The 16002-nt window shown below is 42.5% G+C and overlaps 1 protein-coding gene across 3 annotated transcripts in view; it reads right to left on the reverse strand.

Annotated features, from left to right (window-relative positions):
* The window catches only part of DVL1 (dishevelled segment polarity protein 1), a 45863-nt gene that overhangs the window by 12132 nt on the left and 17729 nt on the right, over positions 1 to 16002 (reverse strand). For all 3 annotated transcript variants that reach the window (XM_054291890.1, XM_054291889.1, XM_054291891.1), the window contains exons 3-6: positions 13802 to 13923; positions 10948 to 11060; positions 6183 to 6321; positions 598 to 691 (exon numbers count right to left, since the gene is read on the reverse strand). In XM_054291890.1, the coding sequence (XP_054147865.1) occupies positions 598 to 691; positions 6183 to 6321; positions 10948 to 11060; positions 13802 to 13923 (468 nt within the window). The remainder of the gene's footprint in view (positions 1 to 597; positions 692 to 6182; positions 6322 to 10947; positions 11061 to 13801; positions 13924 to 16002) is intronic.

A 16002-nucleotide genomic window follows, 5' to 3' on the forward strand; every position in this document is an offset into this window, starting at 1 on the left:
TCCCTAAAGGGAGGAGTGAACAGCGCATGATCCAGCAGGAGGGGAGAGGAGAGAAACTGCCCTTCCTCCAAAATGAAATACAAAGGTGCTTAGCAAAGACCTTCTGAAACACTATCCTGTGATAAAATGTGTGTGAGGTCACTCTTTGATGTGTGGAGACAGAGATTTATGGGAGAATAAAACAGATATTTCAGGGTCTGTCTGTGGGATCACCCTCATCCTGCTGCCCAGGACTAGCACAGGGAAGGGCAGAGAGAAAGATTTGGGATTTCCTGTGAACTTGGATTTCTCCTCCCAGCAGGTCTCAGGGTATCTCACACCCCTTCCCACACCATAATGGAGCTTCTCCTGCAGAGATTTATCTTGGAAAAGACCAGAAATGGGATCACTGCACAGTGAAAGGAGAAAGGGAGAGGTGAAAGCTTCACTCTGGAGCCGCAGAACATCAAATGCAGAGATTAAGCCCAGCCTGGAGCCACAGGGAACCTTCCCAGTGAATTCAACAGGCACAGACCTGTCCTGGATCCCTTCTTGAGCCAAGAGCTCCACTCAGAACTCCCAGTTCAGCTCCCTGGGTGCTGCTGGTGCCAGCCTTACCCTGTCAATCTGCCTCATCCTCTGTTTCCTCCTCCGGCGCTTGTGCTTGCGGATGAGGCGGGACGAGGTGCTCTGCTCCGTGGAGCTGCTCAACCTGAGGGCAAAGACAGCAAATGTTACCCCCGAGAGGCTCCGCCACCGGCAGGAGCTGATTCCTGCAGCAGCAGGACTGGGGAAATCGCATACACAGCTCAGCAGGAGATTCCAGCTCAAGGACAGCAGGGACCAGATGAATAATTTGATTATTGTTTAATTTAGCACTTGTTTTCTCCTGGCAGCAGGTCTGAGTGCAACCCATAATGCTCATTTCTGTGAGTCCTGGCATGGTGCTGAATTTTCTTCCACTGTTACCAGGAATTCAAGGCTTGAATTTAAAGAAATCAAATAGAACTTGGTAACAGGGGGACAACGAATATGATTTATCTTCACATATCCTGTTAACTTTTAATTTGCTGTTTCTCCAGGCTCTCCAAACTTGCAGAACCTATATGTGTCACATTTTACATATAAATCTTTAAGGTCTTTAATAAGAGTTTGGAGCATTAACCATCCTCACTTTACAGAGAACAGAATGAGACAGAAATGGATTTGCCCAAATTAATTTCAGGAGCCTGGAACAAAGCCCAGACTATTAAAATATCACTATAACACCAGAGAGACATCTCTCCTCTATTTATTATGTAAGAATGGAAAAAAAAAAAAAAAAAAGACAACAACAACAACACCCCAAACAAACAAACAAAAAACCAAAGCAATGTTCCATCGTTAACCAAGATTAAAAATTCCAACATTATACACAAAACAAACACTGCCAGGCTTTTCCCCCCAATTTCCACATCCCTGAATTCCATGTTCCAGCCACATGCAGGAATGTGACAATACCTCAAAAACTTGATGCCAGCAATTCCAAAAAGGAATTGCCCACAGGAAACCCCTCTGGCCTGAAATATTTTTATCAAGTATCAGCCCTGGAGCTGCTCAGAGGGTGTGAATCTCCTGACATTCCCTCGAGCTCACACAAATATTTCAGGCATGTTAACCTCACACACTCCTCCTTCCCCTCCCAGCAAGGGGAACTGAAGAGCCAAGAGGTGGGATTTTATTAAAAAATATCCAAAATGTGATGATTTCTGGTTGGTAAAACAGCTCACACAGCATCTGAGGTTAGGAGGTTTTGTCTTCCAACAGGAAAAACACGGAGGTGTCAAATCCAGGGTTTCCAAAACCGGGTTTGTTCAATATTCATCAAAGATTGACAAAAAACCCTCATCTTTTATTTTGCTGTCAATATTCTCCCCCTTCCTACTTCCTCTCCCATTTCCTTCTCCTCCTCTTCCCTCAGCTAAAATTTCCCACTTTAGGAGAATCTGAGGAAATCCAAGGCACTCACTCCACAGCTGCCTGCTCCCTAAAAGTACATTTTTCTCTCAAATTAAACCAGCAAAACCAGACTTTCTTGGCAAATCCCTGAGCTCCTGTTAGCAGGTGATAACATCTGAGAAGTGAAGATTTTCTTGTTGTATTTTTGCCATTCTTCTCAGTATTAGGATGGAAGGATGAGAATCAGCCCCTGAGAAAAGCTCAGGTTTAGTTCAAGGGGGACACAAAATATTTCAGGGAAAAAATAAAAGTTCATTTTTAAAAGGTTAATACCAGCTGCACAAAATTGCAGATCAGAAGGCTCTGCAGGAACATTTTTACACCTATTTTCATCATCTCTCCTTGTGATTTCTGCTCAATCCACAGCCTTAATGCATCCTTGTTGAAACCTTAATATTCTGGGAGCATAGGGATGCTAAAAAGCAGCTCATACCTCCTCTAATGAGGAATATTTTGCTCTCTGAAGCATCTCCAGAAATACTGGGTAGAAGTTGTTGTTATTACAATCTGATGAGCAAGACAAGATGGTAAATTTGAGCTTTTGAGACAAATAAAGTGCAAAGATGAAAAATAAATCTGGAATTATCACTGCCAATTAATTTCTTGCTCCAGCTAATTTCTGCTCAAAAACCCTGACTGCACTTCTAGTACAAATGTCAATAAATGCCACAGAAGAGACTTTTAAAAATACTGTAATAATAATAATAATAGCAATAATTTTTTCTCCATTCTACAATTCTCAAAGGACAGGAAAAAAGGCAACATTTGTTAAAGAAAGCTTATTCACATGTCTTAAAAAGAAATTATGGTAATTTCTTAAATGAGAAATAAACAATTTTTTTGCAGTGAATTCGTTTAGCTGCATTGAACTGAGAGCAGCAATTGCTGACAATAATCCCACAGCTACAGATGTCAGATTTGTTAAACCTTTACTTTAAAGAAGACAGAAGAAACCTTTTACTGTAAAGTTCCCTACATCAATCTGTGCTCAAAATCCTACCTGCTAACAACAGAAACGTTTAATTTGTAAAAAAAATTGTTAAAAAATTGTCAAACACTTGGAAAAAAAAGGAAATAAATGATTGTGCTCCCCCTGTCATTCTGCACTGTCCTGGAATGTTTGTGAACAGGTTAATTCACCAAAACATGACTTTACTCTTTAACTGAATGCAACAGAGCTTTCTTGGGCTGGGAATTACCCAGCTCTGTTCCACTGCTCTGAGTTCAAATAAAACCAAATTGAGGCAGAAAAGCATCCTCAGCTCACAAACTCTTCCCTTCCAGGACTGCAACATCCCTTCCCTCTGTTTTCCTGCCTCAGAGCCTCCTCTCTGACAGCCTCCCCACAAAGCACCAGAACCCACCAGAGTCCAGGAGCCAAACTGACCCCTCAGACCCCAGGGGATGTGTTCACCAGGGACCAAACTGACCCCTCTGTGTCCACATTGATGTGTCCCTCAGGGACCAAACTGACCCCTCTGTCCCCACACTGATGTGTCCATCAGGAACCAAACAGACTCCTCTGTCCCCAGGGGATGTGCCCATCACGGATCAAACTGACCCCTCAGACCCCTCTGTCCCCAAGCTGGAGTGTCCATCAGGAACCAAAGTGATCCCTCAGACCCCTCAGTCCCTAGGGGATGTGTCCACCAGGGACCAAACTCCAAACTGTCCCCTCAGACCCTCTGTCCCGCACTGGTGTGTCCATCAGGGACCAAACTCACCCCTCAGACCCCAGAGGATGTATCCATCAGCTGTTAGAAACCAAACTGACCCTTCAAACCCCTCTGCCCCCAGGGGATGTGTCCCTCAGGAGCCAAACTCACCCCTCGGATCTCTCCTCTGTCCCCAGGCTGGTGCCTCCAGCAGCTCTGGAACCTTCTCCATTTGCTCTTTGCCTGATTTGCCTCTACAGAAAACTTCTCCCTGCCAGCACCAAGTCTCCTGTGCCTGAGAACATCATCATCACCCCTGGAACACAGCAGCATACCTTGGAGCATTCCTGCAGTGGTTCTTCCTGACTAGCTGGACTGGCAGCTCCTCCTGTGCCAAAAACTCCTGCCCAGCCTCCAGAGGGAAAGGCAGGAGCAGCAGCTTCCAAGAATCTCTTTCTTCTCAGGTCAGACTCAGGAAGTTTTATTATTATTTTATTCATACTGTGAGATTTCGCTGGGTCTGCTCTAATGTGGCCACCCTGAGCTAATCCTGTCCCACTGCATTGCTGGCTGCCATGGGAATTATTCATTTATTTACAAGAAACACAAATCACCTGCAGGGTTTTGTTGTTGTGGGCTCCAGGTTTTGGGGGAGGGCTCAAAGCCCTGAAAGTTTTGGGTGCATTCAGGGTTAAGGACCATCCCTCCATGCAGGGAAATATCCAGAAAAGTGCTTTTTTATATCTCATCATTGAATGGTTTGGGTTGGAAGGGGCCTTAAACGCATCTTATTCCAACACCTGCCATGTGCAGGGACACCCTGCACTTCACTGGGAGTGCAAAATAAATTCTTGAAACTAATTCAGAACTAAATCTCTAATGTGGATTTTAGTTATCCTTTCAGCCCTTTGGGAACTCTCAGCCTTTAATCAGAATTGTGAGGTCTTTAAACCCTGACCAGCTGCAAGACCCAACAGATCCACCAAGACCCAAAAGCTGACCATGTTTGTAAGCACATCAAGAGGTTCAGGATCTCCAGGAGTAGTTGCTTTTTGCTGTTTTTAAAAATCTCATGGCTTTATTAAAATTACCATGTTCTGCCTTATTTGTTTTAGCTGCAGATCACTGTGACCCACCAGAGATCTGTCACCCTGTTGTCCTCTGACAAATCCATGCTGGATTTTCATAGTCCCCTGGGATGAACAACAGCTCTAGAGCCAGTGGCCAGGAAAATGAAGAATATTCCAGAGAATGTGGCCAGGAAAAGGAAAGAAAATACTTTAGATTTGTTTTACATCCATGAAAAGAAATATTTTAAATCCATGAAATGTATTGGCTTAAAGACTTCCTAAAGAAAAACAAAAACATCTTTAAATATAACAAAGATGTCTTGAAATGAGAGGTATTTTTCAAGTAGGGAATAATTCACACACTCTGCCTACACAAAAAGAAAGAAATAAGAAGAAGCCACAAATCCATGGCAGCCTTTGCAACAGCATTAACTTTGATGAATTCCTGAACTGCTCATAGGTCTCAGAGTATGCAATTACCCAGGTATTCCTCTATAATTGAGCTCCAGTAAAGTGCACACTTATTAGGAACCTCTGCTGACAGTATTTTGTTTTAATATTCACACCACTGCTTTATAAATAGGTAGGCAGAGTGCTTTGATCTGGAAATGTGGCCATTGCTGCTATGAAAAGGAGAGAAGCAGAGCTTTTCTTTCAACTGGAACAGTGGTTTGGACCCAGTAACAGAGGTAAAGACTTCTTAAAGAAAAACAAAAACATCTTTAGATATAACTTTTAGGTATAATTCATAGAATTATATATTTGGTCCAGACCCTCGACCCAAAAACTGAGCAGTGATTCCACACAGAGATGGCACTGATGAACAACCTGTGCTCAAAGTGATGCCTCAGGCTTTGGCATTTCTGTTTTTCAGATTCTGTACTGATGCCTCAGGTTTTGGCTTTTCTATTTTTCACATTCTGTGCTGCTTTAGTCGGTGGGTCTGGGCTTCATACTGTGGGATGGTGAGCTCTGTGCACAGAGCAGGGAGACAAAGCAATTCCTGCTCCAGCTGGGCACCAAGGACAAATGATCCAAATCCCAGCCCAGGAGCACAAAGACCGTGGGCTGGAGAGAGAAAAACAAGGATGGGACTGCATGGGCTAAAGCTGGAATGGGACAATTCACTCCAAGATGCAAATGGAGCAGAACTGATCAAAGTGAGAGACCCCGTGCCTGGCCATGCATTTTGGGACCATTTTGGTTCATCTCGGGTACAGCCCTGGCTGAGCTCTTGTGCTGCCCAAGGTGGATACATTGAGGAGAAACTTTTCATAAATCCCTACTTTATTCTTTATCTAGTCTCTGTTCCTTATCAAGGCATCAAAATCACTAAAGAAATGAAAGGAAAAAAACAAAAAAAATCCAACCCAAAAAACCCAAACTCCCCCCCACCAAAAAAAAAAAAAAAAAAAAAAAAAAAAAAAAGAGACGAGGAGCCCAAGAGGTGCCCAGCGCTGTGTCCCTGGCAGGGCTGTACCTGCTGGTGTTGTCATCATCCTCAGAGTCGATGAAGCTGCTGGACTCCAGTTCACTGCTCAGCATGGTGGAGGAGCTGTCGTAGCCAGGGGGATGCTCCCGGTGCCTATCCAGCTTGGGGTGCCCATTGATCCTGGGGGCTGCAGGGCACAGGAAAGGAGTGTTACAGACCAGGGGGGTATTGCAGATATTTTTGCCCCTGATGAAGTAAAGGAAATGATGAGGAGGACTCCATTGATATCAGAAGGTTAATTAATTACTTTATTTTACTATATTATACTACAGTATGTTTATATGATATTACATATTATATGATATTACATATTATATTATATCATATCATATTATATTTACTATAATAGAGTGTTACAGCCCAGGGGGATATCATAGATATTTTTGCCCCTGATGAAGTAGAGGAAATGATGAGGAGGATTCCATTGATATCAGAAGGTTAATTAATTACTTTATTATACTATATTATTCCATATTATATTAGTGTAGTAGATTATATATTATCGTATATTATATATACTATAATATACTATTTCTTTATTATGAATATATATATATATATATATATATATATATATATACTATATTATTCTATATTATATTACACTATATTCCATTACATCTAAACTGAATTTGCCAAGCATTCAAGCATTCAACTGCACTCATCTGGTGACTATCACCCAACAGTCCCCACACATGCAACTGGCCCTGACAGGCCAATGAAACAAAACTCCATCCCCCTGGGTAAACAATCTCCATCTTGCATTCTAATTTTGCACAAACACAGGCACAGCAAATGAGATAAGAGCTGTTTTTCCTTTCTCTGAGGTTTAGAGAATGTGAATCCCAGAAATACTCTTGGGAAGTTGTGCCTTGCTTTTCTCTGTGAAGAGAAATGTGGCTACAGTGGGGTTGTGGCACCACAGCAGGAGATGTAGGAGAGGTTTTACAGTGAATTCTTTGAGCCAGAGAGAAGTTTGAGAAGAGGATCCATGTTTATCCCCTGAAAGAATTTCCTACCAAGGTTGACATAGAAACCAAGAAAGAAAAAGGATAAATAATTGTCACTGAAGGGGTATTGGAGACAGACAAAGGTGATATCAGAAGGTCTGAAAAGCACTTTATTATTAGTCATCCTGCCTTATGGGTGCATCCCTGTGCCCTGACTTGCCTTGGGACTGAAGTTCTTTGGATCCTCACACAGCCCCAGTCAGGCCCAACATGCCCACCCCAGCTGTTTTGCAATCCCAGCCCTCCTGCAGTCATAAATCACAGTTAAAACTCCACATATTGCAGCAGCCAGGGGAAATCTGCAGCTGCTTCTCTTCCCAAACATTTGGGGATCTGTGAGCCTGCCCATATGAAGGGTTCTCCAGCATTTCTCACAGGCTGCTCAAGAGTTAAACTGACCCCACAGCAAAGTGGGTGTTGAAACCTCAGCATCCACATTGACATCTGCAGACTTGTCAGGAACCCAGCAGCAGCTATAAAACATTCCTCAACATCCAAAAAAACCATCTTGTCCCTTAATTACCTCCCTAATTAGAGCTCCCGCAGTCCCCTTTCCCACTCCTGCTCACCAAACTGACATGGCAGCTTTGTTCCTCCCAGCCAGGGGTCCCCAGCACATGTGCCAGGCAGACCTCCCACCACCCCAATTAAGATCCTCGATCTACTTTCACTTAGTAAGAACTTTGTCAACCTCCCAAAGCAATGAGGACATTTGTTGGGAGCTCTGACATCTTGATGTTTTTTTTTCCAGATCGGTTTTCCTCGAGGTTTTCTTGACGTTTGTATCTGCAGTGTCACACAGCTCCAAAAAAGAAGTTTTATTCCATTCCTCAAGGCACCATCTTTGTGGGGACTATTTTAAAATCAGAGAATATACAAGCACAGATGGAGATTATTGTCTGTGCACTTAAAACAGGAATGCAATTTATGGGAAAGGGGTGGAAGAACTTACGGATACCCCAAATCCTTTTGCATTTTCAATGGGAAGAGGTGTGAAAACACTGTCAGATCACCCAGGTGTGTCCCACAGCCTCCAGCTGCAGCTGCAATCAATATTTATCACTCTGTGTGTGGAATTCAGCAAAATCAGCTTTTTTGGGGTGAGTAACCCTGCAGAAATGAAGGGAAATTTTCAGGCAGCTGTGCTGAACAACCCACCTGTGGTACCACACTGCTCATTATCCCTGGAGAATCTGGGGAATTCTCATCACCCCAACTCCAAACCAAACCTCTGCAAGGATCTTGCTGCACTTCAAAGCTGGCAACGTTTTCCAGTAAAATTAGGAAGCAATTTTTGTAAATTAAAATGGAGAGAAGCACAAAAAAATCTTTGTTTAGTGTTGGGGTTTTCCCAACCTTCATTCTGTGGAACCTCTCAATTCCACTGCTCTGAGCTCAGCCTGTTTGACCTGTTCAGGTTCCGGCTCATTGTTTCTGTTCCCAAATGGCACCTTCACACTTTTTCTCACTTCACCTGTTTGAAATGAAGGCTGCAACACCCTGCGCCTGCTTTCCTGTGGAACAAGAACTGCCTTCCTCTTTGCCAGGGTGGGTGATTCTTTGTACCAAACACTTCCAAATTGTCCAGCTGGGGTGAGCTGTTCCTGTGCCTCTGGAATAAATCCTCTGGCACAAAGCTGTGAGTAACACAGAGCTGCAGGAGATCCCTCTGCCAAGCACCAGGGCTGTCATTTGGGCATTTCAAACGAGTCCCTGCAGGAGCACATCAAACACTCTCGCTGCATTTCAGAGAGGATTTTCCCAGCACACAGCAGCTGGATCCAGGTGTCACAGCCCTTTCCCCATCCTTGTCCCCCTTCTCCAGAGGCTGTTCCCCCATTTTCCATCCACACAAGACTTGCAGGTGCAAGAAAAGAGTGACCCCGTGATCATTCTTATGAAAAGGGCTTAAAATCCTTCCCAGGTTTTGGGTATTTCACTTCTTTCAGTGCAATTCAGGACACAGAGCTGAACTGTGCATTTTAGATTTGCTTTCCACTGAAAACAACACACTCCTGGTGTTGTTATTGTACTGGATGTTGTTGTTGCTAAATTTAATATTGTTATGACAACAGAAACACCATGGACATTGAATAATGCCTTAAAGCAGCTCTCCTTGCTCTATGCACACTAACAGAACTCACCTACTGCAGGCAGAAGGCCTAAATTCAGAGAAAAGTAATGTTTGTGACTGTAGTAAGGTTCTTGCGTGGGCTTTGGTAAAAGGAGGCAAACTAATCCCATCTCCTTCTCAAGGGAAATGCATGAATGGGTTTCAGACCACTACAAGGCTCACATAATTCCATCCACCAACACCAGCTCTTATGCCAAAAATATCCAGAGCAAAACATGCCCTGGCACTGATTTCATGCTTAAAACAACTCCCCTTTTCACATTCTTCCTGCAACAAGTTTTTAATCAACACTGTGAGAGGATTCTGCCTCTTTCTGTCAGTTCCCAAAGGAATATGCAGTCAGGATCATGCACAGACAGCTCTGCTCCTCCCACTGAGGGATTTCCATTCACTCCTCATCAGTGACCCTCTGGAAGGGTTAAATGAACAGAATCCCTCAGTAGAAATCTGATTTCTAACTGGAGGCAACTGCTTTGGTGGGTGGAGTTGTGAATAAAGGCTATGATGGCATTTCTTGGGCCCAAGTATTCCAAATTCTGCACCATTTTAAACACAATGGGTGGCACCTATTAATTCTTAATTAAGCCTGGAAATTCTTGTCTGGCAATGAATGAAAAACCCAAGCTTCCTTTGATGTACAGACCAGAGGCAAGAGATGGAGTTCTGCATTTTACAGGTGCACTTTGGGCGCATTTAGGTATAAAAAAAAAGATCTTCAGAGCCTCTGTTACACCAGCAGAAAACACCACAGCTGATCCAAACCTTGAGAAATCAACAGCCAAGCCATTCATCTTCTCATGCTACACAAAGTTCTGCACATTGTCAAAAACAATCTCTCTGCCACTTCACTGTGTTTCTGGCAAAAATGCTGAGCTTCAAAGAGTTTCAGAGCAATTATCAAATTATTGCATTAAAGTAATAATGAAGACTCCCTGAAAGCTGGCAGGAATGCAGCCAGGAGTCTCTTGGGGAGGAGGAGGAGTGTCACTGTGATATTTTCTGAAAAATCCCTTCACCAGGATTTCTTCTCCTGGGAAGCTGAGAAGCCTCAGAGAAAAAAGTAAATAATAATTATCTGATTGCTTCTCCTGTGTTTGCTGCTTTGGGATGTGGCTGGAGATCCTTTACCAACAGGTGCATGTTTTATTGGTTTCATTGAATTGTTTTTAATTAATGACCAACCACCATCACCTGTGTCAGACTTTGAGGCGTCAGCAATGAGTTTTTATTATTCATTCTTGCTAAACCTTCTGTCTGTATCCTTTCTGTATTCTTTAGTATAGTATAATATAGTATAGCATAATATCATATAACATAACATCATTAATATAAGAGAATATGTAATATAAAATAAAATATAATATAATATAAAATAAAATAGTATATAAGAGAATAGAGAATAGAATAGAATATAGAATAGAGAATAGAATATATCATATCATATGTTATTTAACATCATATCATATCACAATAAATCAGCCTTCTGCGAACACAGAGTCAGATTCTCCTCTCTCACCTCATCCTGGGGACCCTCACAAACCCCACAGAGGAGCTGCTGCTCTGGGAGCCGTGAGGAAGATGAGGGAGGGGAGGATGAGGAGGCACTCACCGTCCTCGTGGCTCTCGCGGTTCCTGCGCCGGTGCCGCTCACGCCGATGGCTGAGCACGGACTCGGTTCCTGTCTCGTTGTCCAGGCCATCCCTGCTGCTGGCAGCGTTGGGGCTGGCACAGAGCACAGGGGGACAATCACTGCGTTATTCTGCTGGTCCCCTTCCCACCCAGGCAGCTCCAGCCGGGAGCAGCTTGGGGCAGAGGGTACAGAACTGCTGAGGGTGAGCGCTGCACGCTGGCCCAGGCTGATGGGACACCCCAAAAACACCTCAAGGGGGAAAAGAGAACCCAAAAAACACCTGAGGGTGAAAAGACAACCCAAAACCATCTGAGAGGTGAAAAGAGAACCCCAAATCACCTGAGGGTGAAGCTATTTCCCCATTTCAGAACTCCTGCCCACCCCACTCCCTGAGCACAGATGTGATGGGTGATGTGCCCACCACAGCCATGAGGACATCAAGGCTGTCCTTCAGGAAAACATCTGGGGGCACATTTTAATCCCTACCAAGGGGACATATTTTACTCCCTACCAAAATGCCAGGGGGATTTCAGTGCTGCCACACAGATTTTTTAACATTTCTTGTTGAGTGCAGCACAGCTGGCAAAGGGAAGAGGTGACACACATGTGGCTCAGGTCACTCTTGTCCATCCCAGCAGCTCCATCTGCTGACTCCTGCTCAGGATCCTCACTCAAACCAGCCTCCAAAATGGGATTTACACCATTGAAAAGGGTGCAAAAATAAAAAAGAAACACCTGCCTTTTCCCCCAGTGCTGAGCCAAATAATTTAGTAAATAAATAAATTATTAAATTAAATTCTTTAATAATTATTAAATTATATTATATAATATAAATAATATATTATACATTACATTATATGTAATATATTATATATTACATTGTATAATACATAACATGTAATATATAATATATATTTTATAATATATAAACGTTATATCTAATTAATTATTTATATATATATACACACACACACACATATATATACATATATTTATACATATATACATACATATATTTTTTTTTTATTGTTCTTGATTTCATTCAATGGTGAAGCAAAAAATGAAGGGGAAAAAACCAAAAAAAGAAAGCAGGAGGACCAGCAAGGCATTAGACCCACAAACCTCGTGCCTAATTATCAGCTAATTATCTTTTTAAACAAAGCTGGTGCTTACAGCTGTGCCAGGCAGGTTTAGGCCAGGAAAGACAAAAGCCGGGTTTTATTTTCTGGCCAGATCAGAACACAGGAGGGCAGCACAGCCCTAGCAAGGCAGTGCCAGGATTTCCCAGCATTTCTTGTCCGCTAAAAGGTTTATTTTAAAAAGACTCATAACATTGAGAGCTCTTCCAGGCAACATCCATCCCAAAAAAAAAATTGAAAAAAAGGCAAATCCAGGCCATATTTCATTCTCCAAACACAGCCTAAGAGCACAAGGCCCTGCTTTAAATCCCCCTGGTGGAAGAAAGAATTTTTTCCTGGTGGAAATTCCCTGGAAAATGAAGATATCTAAGGATCAGGAAGAGGAAATAAGAATATCAAAGCAGATATTCCTAGCCACAGCTGGGGCTGGCAGCCTCTGGATGGCCATGGAATTGTAATTATTATTCCTGGTGGAAATTCTCCCTGCTGCCAGCAGCCTTCAGCTGCCTCTGCAGCCTCCCTAATTACACAGAACACACTAATCACTGCAAAAAGCATTTTGGGCTCCCGCCCTACTTAACTCATCCACAACAGGCTGGAAAATGAGATATTTTGGATAAATATTTCCCTCTCAACAATGACAGAGGGTTTTCAGTCCCATCTCCCTTTTAACTCCTCAATACTTGATTTTTATGATCACAACAACAAACAGCTGGATTGCAGTAGGAAGGGAAATGAGGGTGAGACATAGATGGGAATAAATCAATAATAAATCAATGGGAATTTGGGCTTACTGGAATGATGGGGGCCAGGAAAACAAGATATTTTGGATAAATATATTGGATAAATATTCACTCTATCAATGACAGGGGTTTTTCAGTCCCATCCCCCTTTTAATTTCTCAATATTTGATCTTTATAATCACAACAACAGTTGGATTGCAGCAGGAAGGGAAATGAGGGTGAGAAATAGATGGGAAAGATAATTTGATAAATCAGTGGGAATTACTGGAATGATGGGGGCTGAGGAAATGAGATATTTTGGATAAATATTTCATATGAAATAAATATTCACTGTAACAATGACAGGGGGCTTTCAGTCCCATCCCCCTTTTAATTCCTCAATATTTAATTTTTATTACCACAACAACAAACAGCTGGCTTGCAGCAGGAAGGGAAATGAGGGTGAGAGATAGGAATGAGAATTTCACAAACAAATGTAAATTACTGGAATGATGGGGGCTGGAAAAATGAGATATTTTGGATAAATATTCACTCTATCAATGACAGGGGTTTTTCAGTCCCATCCCCCTTTAAATTCCTCAATATTTAATTTTTATAAAAATCAAACAGTTGCCTTGCAGCAGGCAGGGAAATGAGGGTGAGAAATAGATGGAATAAATCAATAATAAATCAATGAGAATTTGGGTTTACTGGAATGATGTGGGCCAGGAAAATGAGATATTTTGGACAAATATCTCATTTTGGATAAATATTTTAGATGAATATTTCACTCTAAGAATGAAAGGGGTTTTTCAGGCCCCCTTTTTATTCCTCGATATTTGATTTTTATAACCACAAAAACAAACAGCTGGCTTGGAGCAGGAAAGGAAATGAGGGTGAGAAATAGATGGGAATGAGAATTTGATAAATCAATTTGCTAAACGAGAATCTGATGAATAAATTGGGGCTTACTGGAAGGAGGGGGGCCGGGAGTCTCCAATGCCTCCTGTCCTCTCCAGGGCTGGGGGCAGCTCCACGTGGCTCTCGGTGCATTGGGAGCCTGTGTCAGAGTGGGTGCTCTCAGCCAGGACCAACTGCCAACAGAAAAAAAAAACAGAATTACACAAAATTTCATCCTCAAAATCCCACCAGCTTCTCCAAGTGTACAGCCAAACTTCCAGGATCTGAGGGGAAGTGCAAGGATTCCTGCCAAACCTGCAGAAAAACAGATTAAATTCAGCTTAAATTCAGGTTCCACGTGAAAACATCGCCCTGGATGGGCACAGAATTCCTGCAAGCACCAGGAATTCTTCTGTGGATTACTTGGGAATTATCCTAAATCACCTATCTCAAATCTCATCTGGCTAAATATTGATTAATTTATCAGCAGCAAAAATACAATATTGAAACTCCCACTGAGGAACAGCAGCAGCTCTTGGTGTTTCTCTGAGCTCAGGGAGAGCATCGTGAGGGATTGATCCCAGGTGATGCCTCAGGTTTTGGCTTTTCTATTTTTCACATTCTGTGCTGCTTTAGTCAGTGGGTCTGGGCTTCATGCTGTGGGATGGTGAGCTCTGTGCACAGAGCAGGGAGACAAAACAATTCCTGCTCCAGCTGGGCACCAAGGACAAATGATCCAAATCTCAGCCCAGGAGCACAAAGACCGTGGGCTGGAGAGAGAAAAACAAGGATGGGACTGCATGGGCTAAAGCTGGAATGGGACAATTCACTCCAAGATGCCAGTGGACTAAAACATTATTTTGTGACTGATCATCCATTTTTTGGGACCATTTTGATTCATCCTGGATTCATTTTGGTTCATCTCGGGTGCAGCCCTGGCTGGGCTCTTGTGCTGCCCAAGGTGGATCCATTGAGGAGAAACTTGTCATAAATCCCTGCTTTATTCTTTAGCTCTGCTCTAGCTCAGCCTTCCCAAGGCATCCCAGTGACTAAAGAAATACCCAAAAGAGCCATTTATATTTTTGACAGCAACTTCCCAACAGCCACATTCATCTCTGAGCTGGAAATAATTATTTCCCATCAAGTCAGAGGCAGCTCAAATCCCAAGTCAAAGTTTCTGACCTGTGCCCCATTATCCACACAAGGCTGCTCCCAAAGGAGCAATTGCAGAACTGGAATTGCAAAAAAATTCCTGTGCTCCACCAGGAATTCCCTCAAAGGCACCAGGACTCCCCAGCTCTGCTAAAACCTCATCAGCAAAAGGATTTTATTTGAGCAAGGAGAAATTGTCTGCGCTGAGATGAGGCTTGGGATGAGGGTTTATATAAAGTGCGAAGAGACTGGCCCTGAAATCAGCTCATTTCATCCAAGATTCTGCTCCTGGGGATTTTTATTCCCTGCTTCAGCACTGAGCATTTTTATTTTTTCATTTCCCTGCCCTGAAGCTCCTGTGCTGCCCTTGTCAAATGGTTCTGCCCCACCACGGAGTTCATTATAATTGCAAATAGAGGCTAGAAAAAGCTGATGTACAAACAGGACAAGAATTATCTGCTGGCACCCAGATAATGGGGAGGAAAAAGCAGGGAAAACCTCCCACAAAGCAGTGACATCACTGCCAGCCAATGGGGAACTGCACATTCCCAGCAGCCAGGCAAGGAATTGTTCCCAGATGTTGCAAATCCTTCCTAAAAAACAGGGATAACAGAGCTGGCAGCAGCCACAAACCAATTCCTGCCACACTCCCAGCTTCCACCATTCAACTTTTCCCCAAGAGAACAGAAAAACAATTTATTGTAAAAAAATATTTTCTTCCACTTCTTTTTTTTTTTTTTTCAAATTGCCCAGTTAAGGCCCAAAAATAAAAAGGCAAAAAGCAAAAATGGCATTAATAATTTCATTCAGGTAAGAAGTTCCAGAAAACTCCAAACAAATGATTCTCAGAGAAAAATTATATTTTGTGTTGTATGTTAGTAAAACAGGACAAATATCAGCTATTTCTGGCAGAAGATGTGTTTGTGTAAATGCATTTACTGTAAATAAGAATTCTGACACACAATTAATGATAGCCTCTGTATTGTCAAAAAACTAAAGATCAACCAGTTTAAAAGGAAAAAAAAAGGATTTTTAAAGGATTTAAAAGAATTCTTTGCAAATGAATCTAGGAAAGAGCAGCTCTGTCCCAAATTATTTCATGCTTAAAAAACCACCACAAC

The sequence above is a fragment of the Melozone crissalis genome, unplaced genomic scaffold (assembly GCF_028551555.1).
Source record: "Melozone crissalis strain CALT ecotype California unplaced genomic scaffold, PUWL_Pcris_2 ptg000107l_1, whole genome shotgun sequence".
NCBI classification, from domain to species: Eukaryota; Metazoa; Chordata; class Aves; order Passeriformes; family Passerellidae; genus Melozone; species Melozone crissalis.